Source organism: Aptenodytes patagonicus, chromosome 27, assembly GCF_965638725.1.
Source record: "Aptenodytes patagonicus chromosome 27, bAptPat1.pri.cur, whole genome shotgun sequence".
In the NCBI taxonomy this organism is placed as follows: Eukaryota; Metazoa; Chordata; class Aves; order Sphenisciformes; family Spheniscidae; genus Aptenodytes; species Aptenodytes patagonicus.
Genome location: NC_134975.1, coordinates 2911140 through 2924899, shown reverse-complemented (window position 1 = coordinate 2924899; position 13760 = coordinate 2911140). Strand labels below are relative to the sequence as shown.

Below are 13760 nucleotides of genomic sequence, written 5' to 3'. Positions count from 1 at the left end.
GAAGGTGCTGGCAGGGAGCCCCTGCCCTCTGTACCGTACCTCGTCAGAGCCATCTGCACAGTCGTGGTCCCCATCACACTTCCACCTGCCAGCGATGCAGCGACCGTTGGCACATGAGAACTCACTCTCTGAGCAGGGCCGAGGTGCTGGCAACAGAGAACACAGGGCGTCCCCCTGAGTACGGGCTGCAGGCAGGGCTGCGAGGGCAGAAGGTCTCCCTGGCCAACAGCTTGGGGGGGCACAGGCTGACACAGACACACATCCAGTGGCACTGGGGACAGGGTGGGGTGCAAGCAGAGCCAGGGAAACTGCCAGAGAGGGGCACGGCTGATACCACCTCCCAGTCCCCTTCCCATCCCACTCCAGGGTTCCCCAGCTCCCTGCAGGGAAATGGAGTTTTCAGGGGGTACTGTGGTCATACAGACTTGCTTCTGGCAGCTTCCTGGCTGCATGTGTCCCCCAAGGCATTCTCCACTGAAGGCAGCACTATAGCCCCACAGCTCCCTGCTGCCCATGTCTGCTGCCCCACCAGCAGCTGTAGGCAGGAGGAAAGGCAGTGGTGCCCTGGCCAGGTCTGGCAGAGCCAGCACACTTGTCCCACCTTGCAGGGCATGGGGACAGACTCCCCCTCGCAGCTCAATGCACCTGCTGGGCTGGCACTGGCAGAGTTGGTGCCAAATCCATCTGCAGGAGGACAGCACGTGGCGCAGTCTCCTGCGTGGGACAGCTCTCGGAACCCTTCCCCTCCCCATTGCCCCAGGGAGGCCCCAGGTGTAGGACGTGTCGGGGCAGGCGGCCCCCTCTGGCCGCAGTGCAGAAGCCAACAGGACTGTAGGGGAAGGGGGCAGGGGGTGTCCAGCTGGAGCAGGAAGGGTCAGGTGGGACAGATTTTGGAGCCAAGTATGAGCCATGCACGGGCCCCGGCAGTGGAGGCAGCAGGGTCGGACCCTCCCTGACTGTGGCTCCAGTGGAGGGAGATGCTGGTGCTGATGCTCAGTAAATCCGCCTGAGTTGTCCAGTCCTGACCCCTCTGCCCTCACCTGGAAGTTATTGTCTTCATTTATTTTAGAGAGACTGTACATGGAATTAAAAGATTTTGGTAGGAACCTACCTCTGAGCGCCCCATAACGACAGTGTGAAAATGGAGAAAAACGTAAGATGAAGTGAAATGGCACAAACTCAAAAACACGGCGTGAAATCAACAGAAAAGAAAAAAAAGTTGCACCCTAGAGAGCTGCAGGATGACAGAGGGACCCGGGGCGGATGCTGCATGGTGGGAAGAGGGTCTGGCTCGGCCCAGGCCCCTGCAGCTGGCAGCAGACCCCGGTGCCATCCCATGGGCAGCTTGGGCCCCTCCGGAGGGACAGGACAGGGCTCCTGCCTGCAGCAGAGCCCCAAGAACTGTCTCGTCCACGCAGACGGTCACAGTCCTCTGCTGCTCAGCAGGGCGGGTGCTGGCACAGCTTCGCTAACAAGCAGTAACTCATTAAGGGGCAACAACCTGATCATCTGCCATGGCTTCTGGGGACCGGCTGCCTTCCCACATGCTGGTCCAGGTCCAGGTTTGTGACCCAGGTTCAGCTGGTTCCACAGCTCCCGTCCCAAAGGCTCAGTGTGTCCCCACTGCCTTCCCAGGCCAAACTGTTTCAAAGGGTGCTGCCTGCCAGGATGGGGCCAAAGTGCGGGATGATGGTCTAAAGCAAAGCTGCTCCACCATGAGTGGGACGAGGCGCTTGCGAGCCACGCAGGGCCCATGCGCTGCCTGCCGGGGAGGGCATTGGGGTCACTTCCTCCCTTTTACCTGTCCCACTTAGGGCCTCTTCTCAGAACAGCCAGCAGCCAAGCCCTGGCTGCGGGACCAGGCTAGCCAGACCCCTGGAGTCAGGTGCGTTCTGTCCAGGGGGAGAAGGCTGCTCCCTGGGCTCCCTGGCCATCAGCCCTAGCCAGCCTGATGCTCCCCCCCATAGCTGGGGACACCGGCAGGCAGAGGGGCTGGGGGGACCTGAACCGCTCCCCTCTCCACTACACAGCTGACTCCCAGGATAGCAAAGGCTCAAAGGCGACACGTACTGCAGCTCTCCTCGTCAGAGTTGTCCCCGCAGTCATTGTCGTAGTCGCACTGCCAGCGACCGGGCACACAGCGGTTGTTCTTGCAGCGGAACTGGTAGGGCTCACAGGTGCGTTCGTCTGGGAGGGACGAGACAGGGACAGGTATCACCATTGCCCCCGCACAAGAGGAGGGATGGGCACGCCAGCTAGCAGGGTGGGCAGTGCTGCTCTCTGCCAGCCTCCTTCTGACCCAGCCTTGCCCACGCGGTTTGGAAAAGGAGCAGCTAAAACCTCCCCCAGCCCCAGGCACACTGGGGAGGTGGAGGGGACAGACAGCACCAGGGCAGCCTGGCCCTCGGGGAAGGTGGGGCACAAGATGCCCTCTGGGCTCGTTTCCCCAGTCCCAGTCCCTGCTCACCGCATTCCTCCTTGGGCTCATCGGACCCGTCCCCGCAGTCGTCCTCCCCGTCGCACTTCCAGCGCGCTGGGATGCACCTGCCCGAATCCTTGCACCGGAACTCGTCCACACCACATGTCATTTGTGCTGGTGGGGAGAAACAAGATGACACGGATATGGGGAGGGGAGGTGGGGTTAGCATTGGCTAGGCACATTTCTTTCTCCACAGGGCTGATGAACACCTTGTACTGGTGTACTTGGCCTGGAGCTGACTGCAGCACCCCTGCTTGGAACAGGGTGGGCAAGATCCCCCCCTTTCAAGCAGTTCTCCAGGGAGAAGTCGGAGAGAGGAGTATCTCAGCAGGACAGATCCAGGCAGAGCCACCACCACCATCACCCACTGCCTGCAGCGCCTGCAGGGACCCGCCATCCCGCAGGCAAAGACACACAGACGTGACCGGCTGCGGGGGAGCTCCCGGTTTCAGTGTGGCCAGACCCACCCCTCCCTCCCCACACAGGCTTCTTACTGCAGTTGGCAGGTTCATCTGAGCCATCCACACAGTCGTTGTCCCGGTCGCACACCCAGACGCGGGGGATGCAGCGCTTGGTGATCGCACACTGAAACTGGTTGGGGGCACAAGTCACCTCCGCTGCAGGAGGGAGAAGCAGAGTCAGGAGAGGCAGCGGGGCAGGCAGAGGTCTGCCAGCCACCACTCCACAAAACCGCCCCACAGAGCAGAGAGGCATGCAGATACTCTGGGCATCACAAGAAGTGTCCAGCCATGCTTGGTGACCACATGCACGAGAGGGGAGGGAAGCAGAGCCCTGTGGTGGGCCCAGAAGACTCGACCAGCTGCAGGGAGACAGGGCAGAAGCCACAAGATCCCTCAGCTGTGCAATAGGCTCAGTGCAAATCCACGGCAAATATTGAACTTGCCACTCTGAGGGATTTAAGGATTTTGTTTCCACTAGGAAACAGAAGTGTCTATAGGGGCAGCAGGGTGATGGTGGACAGAGGCTCTACGCAGAGCAGAGGTAAGGAGAAAGCCCCGTGCCCAGGGGCAGGACCACCCAGAGAGAAGCCAATACCCAAAGACATGGATCTGATGCAGCCCTGAACTCCTCACCCCTAATTATGCACGCTCCCCATCCCTAACACGCTTAACAGCTCCACTTACGGCAGTCCTTCTCATCCTCGCCGTCACCACAGTTGTCCTGACCATTGCAGCGGAAAATGCCAGGGATGCAGCGGTTGGTGTTGGTGCATTTGAACTGGCTGGGCAGACAGACGTGGATATCTAGGAAAGGAGGCAGCACAGTCAAGAGCTGACACGCTGCATCTCTGCTCTACTGGGATGCTGCAGTCCTGCTAGGGTTTGAGGGTCATGAGGGGAGGTGGAGAACCTACCACAGTTGGCTTCATCCGAGTTGTCCTGGCAGTCGTTGTCTCCATCACAGATGAAGGCTGGGTTGGTGCAAATCCCAGTGGAGCACTGGAACTGCCCTGGCCTGCATTTGAATTCAGCTGTGGGGTGAGTAAGACAGGGTGAAACGTTTGCTCTGGGGAATGTTTTCAGGGCAAACCTTAACCTCCCTCTTTCCCCTCTGGGGTCCTCAGCAGGGACTGAGCAACCAGCACCCAACCCTGGGCTCTGGCGCAGTGAAGAGGCAGCTCTGCTCCAAGAGCAGCAGTTGGCTGATGTCCTCCATGGGACAATACCCCACGCAGGGACAGCATGTTATCCCACTGCTCTCTAAGCCCCATTAATGGGGTAACCCTCCTCTCTGCCAGAGCTGAGCAGGGAGCAGCAGTGCTGTCCTGAAGCCCGAGCAGCAGCAGGGCTTTGGGGGACCAGCTGCACAAGCAGCGTCAGGCTGCTCCGGACAGCACACAGATGCTGTAGGGCTGGCAAGAGCCGGGCAGCGTGGCCGGGGTGCTGGGACACCATGGGCTGTGGTCAGCCCCACTTGGCACTCACGGCAGTCCTCCGGCTCGTCCGAACGGTCCCCGCAGTCATCCTCGGTGTCGCATTTCCACCAGAAAGGGATGCACTTGTCATTCTTGCAGACAAACTGCAATGGAGAGACAAGCTTGAGAGGGTGGCTCGGAATGGGGAGGGAGGACCCCAGAAGGCTTTGTCCCCAGGGAACTCTGCCAAGGGCACTGATCTCCACATTGTCCCTTCCCAGGCACCCCTAGGACACTCTGTGTCCTGACCTAGAGCAAAGCCTTAACCTTGAGCCTATGCCACACAGCCTCTGGGGTTTGCAGGAGGGAGGGGGGCAGGCAGAAGGTCATTCCAGAGCCGGAGGGTCTCTGGGTCCCCTGGGCACCCCCAGACAACTGCAGTCTGTATGTGCTGGGAAGTGCCACAGGAGGGAGGTGTTGCCTGTGCCTGGAGAAGGCGTGCGCATGCCAGCACCCAGATGCACAGCATGGTCACCGGCACAAGCAGAGGAGCTGGGATCTGGTGAAACCACGGCAGGAGGGACATGCACATGAGTACAGGCACATGCTCGCTGCAGGGAGGATGTCCACGCAGGCAGGTGCAGACAGGGGCAGGCAAGCTGTTACCTGGCTGGCCGTGCAGTTGGAGACGCAGGTTTTGCCATCGCTGCCCAAGTAGAAGTTGGTGGGACAAGCGCACTTGTGCCCCCCGCCCGGTGAGAGGAGACAGAGGTTGCTGCAGCCGGCGTTGTTGGTCTTGCAGGGATGGTTGGGAACTGGGGAGAGCAGGGAGACAACCGCGAGTTGGACCAAGGTGGGGGACCCTCAGGGTGGCACGTGAACTCCCAGCTGCAAGACCCTTCTCATCGCACCCCCTGCTCCTGCACCCCCTGCCCAACCTGGTGTCCCTTTGCACGTCGTGCCCAGCCCCAGCCTCCTGCCCAGGGTTGCTCCACAGCGCCAGGGCCACCCCAGCCCCTTGGCCCCAGCCCTGCGGCTCACCGTCAGGCTGGCGGTAGGGGTGGTAGATGTGGATGTCCATGGGGCGGTGCAGTGTGCTGATCAGCAGGGTCTTGTTGGCTCCTGTAGTCTTGTGGGCCCGGTTGATGGACTTGGTCTCCCAGTCGGTCCAGTAAATGAAATCCTCGAAGAGGGTGAGCGCAAAGATGTGCGGGATGTCCTGGCTCAGCACTGCAAGGGGGAGCAGGCGGCTCAGCAAGGGGCTGCCCTGCGCCACCACTCCCACAGCACAGCCCTTCTCCAGGGACAGCTCAGCCAGGGAACAAACCTCTTCCCCTGGTCAGAGGCACAGAGGAGCTGCCAGAGCTGGGGACCATACCCAGCAGCCCTGGCTCCTGCTCCCACGACTGATCCAAAGGCCTGGCGGCGCCCCGGAAGCCCCAGCGCTCTCACCTGTGTGCCGATTGGAGCCATCCAGGCTGGCGAACTCAATGTAGTCCTCCCGCGCATCGGCCCAATAGATCCGGCTGTTGATGTAGTCGAGGGTGAGGCCATTGGGCCAAGTTATCTTGGTGTCAACGATGACGCTGCGGTTGGTGCCATCCATGCCGATCTTCCCAATCAGGGAGTGGTCCCCCCAGTCTGTCCAGTATAGGTAACTGGGGATGAAACAGGAAATCAGAGGGAGGCTGAGCCCAGCCCAAGCCACAGCAGTGGCCACACTCTGCCTGTTGCGTGGCTAAACCGAGGTGCCTGGGCACATGGGTGCAGGGCAGGGAGAAGCAGCCAGGCATCCCAGAGGCGAGGAGGCAAGGCCCCGTGTCCCATCTCTCAGCCTCCAGGACTACGGCAAGACAGCAGGGGGGCCACCAGCCCTCTCCCTGCGTAGAGGGGAAGGTCCAGGTCCCCCAGGCTCTCACCCATTCTGCACATCTACCACCAGCGCCCGGGGTTCACGCAGGCCTGAGTTCACCAGCACAGTGCGGTAGGCGCCATTGAGCTTCGACACTTCAATGGTGTCCCGACCTTTGTCACACCAGTACAGGTTGCCTCCCACCCAGTCCACAGCCAGCCCGTCAGGGTTGCTGAGGCCAGTGCGGTGAAGAACCTGTTGGGAGAAAACAGAGATGTTGGGGCTGGACAGGGAGAATCAGATCCTGCCCTGGTCCCTCAGGGGTGACAACATCCTTGTTGTCACCCTTGATCCCTCTTCCCTGGCGCATTGCCCCTGCAGATGGTCCTGCCCAGCTCCCTTTCCTCACTCCTCTCTTCCCCTAACCCTCCTTGCCTACTGTTTTGGGGCAGTGTGGAGCCCACCTCTGATCGGGATGGTGCTACAAAACATCCCCATAGCAACCTGGGCTTCTGCCCTGAGCTCAGTGATGACCCCACAGCAGAGCTTGTGCCTTTTTCCCCGGTGGCCCTGGTGCCAGTCTAGGCCCCTCTAGGCAGCCTCTCTGTGCAGGAGTTGGGTGAGGACCAGCTGCCTGGACCAGAGGTGCCTGAGGGACTGCCTCAGTCCCCCACCTGAACGTTGCTCCCGTTGATGTGCATGCGGCGGATCATGCTGCCCTGTGTGGTGACATCTGTCCAGTAGATCATCTGCTCCCGATAGTCGAAATCTAGAGCCACTGCGTTGTTCAGCCCCTGAGAGGAAGGGAGAAGCATTGAAACAGCCTCACCTGCTACCACAGGGTCACAGGGGCTTTACAAAGACCAGCGAGCCCCCAGCCTCAACTCCCAGTCCCTGCAGCAGAAAAGTTAAAAGCACCTACAGACAACTGTTGTGGAACCCCTACCTTATAAAGGTCTGCTACCAAAGAGTTACTGTTTACACGGGACCTCCTGTAGACTCATGGTGAGAGCTGTTGTTTATACAGGATCTACCATCTGCCTGGGAAGCCAAGAGCCCAAACTCCCAGGCTGGCAGGTCTCCTGCCTTGCAGGGCTCCTCTCCAAGCCCGAATCCCCGGCCACACGGGGCTGGTGCCCCTTACTGCTCCCAGCTCCCCCCGCACCTGCTTGAGCAGCGTGTAGTTGGAGCCATCCAGGTTGAGCTTCCTCAGGTAGTATCGGTTGGCAAAGATGAGGAAGGGCTCTTCATCTGCACAGGAAAACCACGAGACATGTCAGGGAACTGCCACTGGGACGTGGGCAGATCCCCTGCGGACCTGCCGCCCTCCCTGCCCTGCTGCTTCCTGGCTCTTCTTCATGAGTCAGGTGCAGCTACTTCGCCTTGCAGAGTACTGTGACCAACTCCAACACCAGCAGCATCCCACGGTTGCCAGAAGAGCATCCCTGCCTCCAAAGCCTGCTCTTGGCTCTCACCTGTGACAGCTTTACAGCTGGTGGGGTTGTCAGGTTTGAGCTTGTAGCCCTCTATGCACAGGCACTTGTAGCTCCCCAGAGTGTTGATGCACTTCTGGCTGCAGGGGTAGGTGGTGGAGCACTCATCGATGTCAATGCATGTCTTCCCATCGTCCTTCAGCCGGAACCCGGGACGGCATCTACACTGCAGGAGGCAACCCAGAGCTGTTAGACATATCCAGGGCCCGCACGCTGGGACATGACAGGCATCACCATGGGACAAGCAGGCTCAGGCACAGACAGCTTGCAGATGCAAGAGCAGCACACACAAGCACGGGCCAAAAGTGCCCATGTGTGTATCCCCTGCCCAGCTGGCGAAGGACAGAAGCACCCTCATGCTAAGAGTGTCTATGGAGGAGGAAGGGAGTGGGAGAGCATCCCAGTCGACCCTGCCAGCTTGCGGGCCCCTACCTTGTATCCGATCTTGAGGTCCTCGCACTCCTGGGAACAGCCGCTCAGCTTCTTGTTAAGACACTCGTTGATGAAGCAGTTGAGCTCGTCTGAGCCGTCTGTGCAGTCATTGTTGTTGTCACAAAGCAGTGCCTCCGGGATGCACTTCCCGTTCTTGCAGAGGAAGAAGGAGTCGTTGCACTTGTTCTCTGCAGCAGGGCGGAGAGGAGGTGGCAGTGGTCAGGGCAAGGCAGCCGGGCGGCCCCACTCCCTGGCTGCAACCCCTGCAGGTACCTGGGCTGGTGCAGCGTGGGTTCTTGGGTGCCTCATCTGAGTGGTCGTGGCAGTCAAACTCGCCGTCACACTCCCACTGCCTGTTGCTGAGGCAGCGGCCGTTGGCGCAGCGGAACTCATGGGGGCCGCAGGTGGGGTACTCTGCAGGAGGGTGGCAGGCTCAGATGGTGTGGCCCACCTCCCCGAGCCAGCTGGGAGTGACAGGGGCACCGTGGCGGCTGGGTTGTGCGGAGCCATGGCACGGGTGCCCAAACCTCCCTGTAGCCTGCCTTGGGACAGGGCTGCATGACAGGGGCCAAGGAGGCGGCAAACGCATGTGGTTTTGGATCTCTCCAAAACTGCTCTGTGCCAGGGTGGGGCTGGGGGGTAAAGCTCTCCAGCACCGAACCCCTCCCACTCCCTCTTCTGGTCCCCCCTCACCCTGCTCTCATGTTAAACCCCTTCTGGATGATGAAAACCCCTCCAGGGTCCCGTCTCAAAGCCCAGGAGACCCAGTGTGGCTGCCAGGGCCAGTGCTACAGGAGATACGGCACTTGCTGTCCTCCCCCATCCCATGGACACCCACCACACTCTGGGGACTCATCCGAGCCATCGCCGCAGTCGTCATCGTGGTCGCAGACGAAGTGCTTGGGAATGCACTGGCGGTTTCCGCACATGAACTCCCGCTCGTCGCACGTATTGTTGTACACTGCAACGAGGCATCACCATCAGCCCCCTGCCAGACCACGTGCTCTCCTGCCTGCCCCCCGAGCCCTTCGTCTTGGGGTGCTGGGGACAAAAGCTGAGGCACAGCCCAGTCGGGGCAGGGACTCCCACTCCTTCACCCCCAGCCTGAGCCTAGGCCTGTGCCCTCGTCCCGTGGCTGTGAACAGCGCCCGGGCAACATGGTGCCTTTGGCTATTGCTCCGCAGGACGATGCTCCTCCTTCTCCTCACTGCCAGGGAAAGACACCCAAACATCCCCATGTCCAGGTCTGCTGTGACCACAGCACCACAGTTTCCTCCTGCAAGCCTGGCAGGGAAGTGGCCAGGACGAGGCATCCTGTCTGCTACTGACAGGGACCCTGGGGAGTGGGGCTAGCCTCCCAAGGCAGCTCTGCCTGCACTACACTCGGCTCTTCTCCAGCCCCTGGCCCCACCACACACCACAGCCCTCTGACGGACTCACAGCAGCCAGCAGCGAGGGTCTCATCAGCTCCATCTGCACAGTCCTTGTCTCCGTCACAGAGCCAGCGCTCTGGCACGCACACGTAGGTGCCTGGGCACTGGAAGGATCCCGTGCTGCAGGTGGTCAGCCCTGGGGAAGGGAGAAGCAGGAAGGAGGCCAGTCACCCCCACCGCTGGAGAACCAGCACTCTTGGACTACATGCCCCCACGTCTCAGGGGGACCCTAAGATACAGAACCCAGGAGAGCAGTGAGGACCACAGCACAGGAAAGCAAGGGTAGGAGGAGGGATGGGCAGAGGCAGGAATACACAGAGATGGAGCAGCAGCGCACGCAGTGCCTGAGAGAGGTCAGAGCAGGGGCTGGAGCAGACTCACGGCAGCGGCTGTCCTCATCAGAGCCATCCCCACAGTCATCTGCTCCGTCACACACCCAGAGTTTGGAGATGCAGCGGTGGTTGTTGCACTCAAACTGCACGGGGTAGCAGAACTTGTCTGGGAGAGAAGGACAGGAGAAGAGGGGTCAGAGCAGGGGCGATGCAGGGGGAAGGACACAGCAGCAGAGCACAGCCAGGCTGGGCCAGCCAGGCTCCAGGGCTGGAGCCCAGGGTGATGCTGGGGCTACTGCTTGCCCAGACCTGGCAGTGCCCACATGCCATGTTGACAGGCACTGCAGCTGTAGGACTGGTGTGGGATTCCCCGCTCTGGAGCTGGGGAGGTTCCCCAGCTCCTGAGCACCGTTTGGGGTTTGTTCAGGGAGGTTGGAACTAAAAACGTAACTCAAGTGAGCCGTAACTGGCCATCCTCAAAATGACCATGGACGCTCATGCATGTGCTGAGCAAACAAACGCACAAGGACATTTGCATTGGTTACAGTTAAAAGCCCAAGCTTGTGGAATAAGACCACAGAGGGGGAAGAATCTGGAGTCTGATCCTTGGCAAAGGGATGTCAGAGAGAGGAGAGGGTCCTGCTTCCCCTCCAGCATGCTTGCACTCGCCACCCCATGCTATCACCCCGGAGTGCCTTGCTCTCCCCACCCTGCCGCTCACTGCAGTGAGTCTCGTCTTCTCCGTTTTCACAGTCATCCTCTTTGTCACAGGTCCAAGTCATGGGGATGCACCTCCCGCTTGGGCAGGCAAAGTAATTGGCTGGACACTTGGGTTTCCTCCCACCTGGTTTGTGAAGGAAACATCAGTAAGGGTGGTGGTATGGATGCGCCCAACCCAGAACTGCCCGACTCCAAAGAATTCCTTCCCAAAAGCTCTCTGTGATCCTGCATTGATCAGCGCCCTGCAGCACCCTCTGTGCAGGAGCTGCACAGGCAAAGGACGATGCTCCCGGTGTGCAAACAAAGCATCCACCGCCCAAACAGACCCCAAGGGGGAGCACCCGGCCAGAAAGTCGGTGTGATGCCCCTGCTCTCCTAGGCCCGAGCCCCCTTTCCTCTCCCTGCTCTCACCTGGGCAGTTGCGCTCATCTGAGTAGTCTCCACAATCATTCGCCCCGTCGCACACCCAGCTTGGAGCATAGCACAGAGAGGTGTGTTCGCACTTCTGGAATGTGGTACCCTTCACCCCCAGCTTGAAATAGCTGCTGCAATCAGTGGCGGCTGCAAGGAACCACACCAGGAGCCCCGGGTGACGGGTGCTGCTCACCAGTGGCACAGCCCTTTGGCCCAGCTCCCACCACACAGCATGAGCCCTTGCCTTGCTGCTGACAGCCCTTCCCTTCCCAGAGCAGCACCGAGCTGACTCTGCCCCACGTGTGCCCCGAGCTGCTGGGACTGTGTTAAGCGCTTCTGACAGGCTGTCAGGTGGTGAGGTGCCAAGCACAGTGTGGGGAGCTGCAGTGATGGGCTGGGGCTGCTTCCAGCCGGCAGGCTAACCTGGGCTGGCCTCTGCTGACGAGATGGGAGCCAGGGCCCTTCTCCCTCTCTGATTCAGCACAAGTCCCAAAGACTGAAACAAGGTGCAGAGACCCAGGCCCCTGCCCACAGGCGCAGAGGGCAGGAGCATCTCCAGAGCTACAGCAGGGCAGAGCTGGGGAGGCAGCAGGGAACATGGGACAGCAGCTGGGGCACTCACTGCAGTTCATTTCATCCGAAGCATCCTCGCAATCGATGAACTGGTTACAGCGGCTTGAATTCCCAATGCAGCTCCCATCTCGGCAGCGAAACTCAGTAGCAGCGCAGCTCGTTTCTGCAAGGGGGAAGCCCCCACAGCGGATGAGGCTGGGCTGTGGGACCCAGCACGTACAGCCCGCCCATGGCCCTCACTTGCGTTCCGGATGTGCATGCATGCACATACACCCGCTGCCCAGCACAGCTATGGACCGCCTGATCCTGCACTCCCAGCTCTGGTCCCCTCCCAGCTGAGACCTGGTGCCTCTCTGGCTCAAGCACTCTGCCTGGCAGCCTAAGCTCGTCTCCTGAGCTGGCCTGTCGCTAGCAGGCCTGGACAGGCTCAGGGAAGCTCCTGACCTTCCCTGTTGGTTCTGAACCAAGCAGACAGGCTCCTGCAGCCCTGCAGCTCTGAAGGGCTGCTGCCCTTGGGGATGCTCGGGTGCCCTTTTCTCAAGAGCACAGAAGCCATGAGGAGCAGCAACACTGCGCCTCGCCATCGCCTTGTGTTCCTCCTGGGTGTCAAACCACTGTTCTCGGGAGGCTCTGGGTGCTGCAGGGCCATACTCGGGAGTCCTTCCTCCCAGCTGTCAGGGAGTGAGCTTTACAAAGTGGTCTGTGGCACAAGCAGCACGAGTAGGATTTAGACCTTGACTCTCTGTTAAGCCCTGGCTCTGCTCTGATCCTGTCAAGCTGAAGGTAACTCTTTCCCGAAGCCTCTGTCCCTGTCCCAGACAGCTGACTGAGCCCTGGCAAGGGCTGGCCAGGAGCCAGCCAGCTTGCTTACTGTTACACGGCACTTCGTCCGAGTTGTCCCCGCAGTCATCCATGCCATTGCACCAGTAGCGGCTGGCGATGCAGCGCCCATTCATGCAGTGCAGGTAACCCTTCTTGCACTTGCGGCTGCCTGCGAGGGAGGAGGAGAAGGTGAGTGCAAGGGGAGGGCCGGTGCCCTCGGATGTCTCAGCTCCTCAGGGACCTTTCGGCAGGGGAAGAAACTACACAAGCAGGATTAGGAAACAGGCTCCCTCGTGCTGTGCTGGCAACATCGCAGGGTTAAGCTTGGCCTTTGCCCAGCAGAGACCCCTCCTGGCTGAGGAGCAAGGGTTGGTGTTAGAGGGAGGGTGCTGCAGCACCCACCGGATCGGCTCAAGGTGTCCCACTCTCCAGCCTGCCCCGCAAAACTGGAAAAGGTCTGGAGCCCTTAAAGCCTGGCCTGGCTGGGCCCATCTCTGGGAGGGCAAGAGGGACTGCGAGCACTTGAGGGACACGAGAAGACACCCAGGAGTCCTGGCTCCCTTTGCCGAACAGAGCCAACAGCTCAATCAGAGTGCCTGCGCGTGCCAGGGGGTGTGTGTATGTGTTTGAGCAAAGCAGCAAGAGGAGGAACCTTACTGCAGTAGGACTGCTTCTCATCTGACTTGTCCTTGCAGTGGACCACGCCATCGCAGGTCCGGCTGAAGTCAATGCAGTCGCCGTTCCCACACTCAAACTCGTCATGCATGTTGCAGGTGGAATTCAGGGCTGGGGAGGGCGCGGGGAATGTCAGCTCTGCCAGGCTGAGACCGGCCTCTCCTCCTCCCCTTCCCATCCCCATCAGCTCCCACTTCCACCTCCCCTCCACCTTTGCAGGTGAAATCCTCCTGCAGGACGCGCTCGCCACGGCAGGAGCAGTTGACGTGTCCTTTGGGCGTGAGCAGGCAGAGATCCTGACAGCCACCATTGTTCACCCTGCACGGGGACAGCTCACCTAGGAGAGACGGAGAGCAGTCACACCAGGGACAGTCTCAGCTGTCCCTTCCCCTTGTCCTCCCTGCTGGGGAAAGGAAAAGTAGGGGTTCCTCCCCAAGCTCTTCAGATGGGGCTATAGGGGATGCATGGGGTTGGGGGCACCCAGTCTCCCCAGATCTTGCAAGGAGGATGCCCTGGAAAGAGCACAAATGGGGCAAATTCTCTCTCTCTTCAGCCTGCACAGGGTTTGGAGATGGACAGGCCTTGGCGTGAGGGTCCCAAAGGGGCAATGACAGGCCAGGAAGGATGGTGGGATGGGTTCCCCCTTCCCCTGGCCTGCA

At 60.4% G+C, this 13760-nt stretch overlaps 1 protein-coding gene across 3 annotated transcripts in view; it reads right to left on the bottom strand.

The window, feature by feature from the left end:
* The window catches only part of LRP1 (LDL receptor related protein 1), a 92889-nt gene that overhangs the window by 8855 nt on the left and 70274 nt on the right, over positions 1 to 13760 (bottom strand). For 2 of the 3 annotated variants that reach the window (XM_076360434.1, XM_076360436.1), the window contains 25 exons: positions 13313 to 13438; positions 13084 to 13212; positions 12476 to 12595; positions 11654 to 11767; positions 11029 to 11178; positions 10607 to 10741; positions 9947 to 10063; positions 9573 to 9701; positions 8971 to 9093; positions 8406 to 8546; positions 8133 to 8320; positions 7683 to 7866; positions 7373 to 7458; positions 6882 to 7001; positions 6275 to 6462; positions 5808 to 6013; positions 5397 to 5585; positions 5022 to 5170; positions 4426 to 4519; positions 3855 to 3971; positions 3625 to 3744; positions 2974 to 3096; positions 2468 to 2593; positions 2071 to 2187; positions 40 to 146 (listed from right to left, as the gene is read on the bottom strand). In XM_076360434.1, coding sequence (XP_076216549.1) covers positions 40 to 146; positions 2071 to 2187; positions 2468 to 2593; positions 2974 to 3096; positions 3625 to 3744; positions 3855 to 3971; positions 4426 to 4519; positions 5022 to 5170; positions 5397 to 5585; positions 5808 to 6013; positions 6275 to 6462; positions 6882 to 7001; positions 7373 to 7458; positions 7683 to 7866; positions 8133 to 8320; positions 8406 to 8546; positions 8971 to 9093; positions 9573 to 9701; positions 9947 to 10063; positions 10607 to 10741; positions 11029 to 11178; positions 11654 to 11767; positions 12476 to 12595; positions 13084 to 13212; positions 13313 to 13438 — 3398 coding nt within the window. The remainder of the gene's footprint in view (positions 1 to 39; positions 147 to 2070; positions 2188 to 2467; positions 2594 to 2973; positions 3097 to 3624; positions 3745 to 3854; positions 3972 to 4425; positions 4520 to 5021; positions 5171 to 5396; positions 5586 to 5807; positions 6014 to 6274; positions 6463 to 6881; positions 7002 to 7372; positions 7459 to 7682; positions 7867 to 8132; positions 8321 to 8405; positions 8547 to 8970; positions 9094 to 9572; positions 9702 to 9946; positions 10064 to 10606; positions 10742 to 11028; positions 11179 to 11653; positions 11768 to 12475; positions 12596 to 13083; positions 13213 to 13312; positions 13439 to 13760) is intronic. The other variant, XM_076360435.1, reaches the window with a different exon arrangement.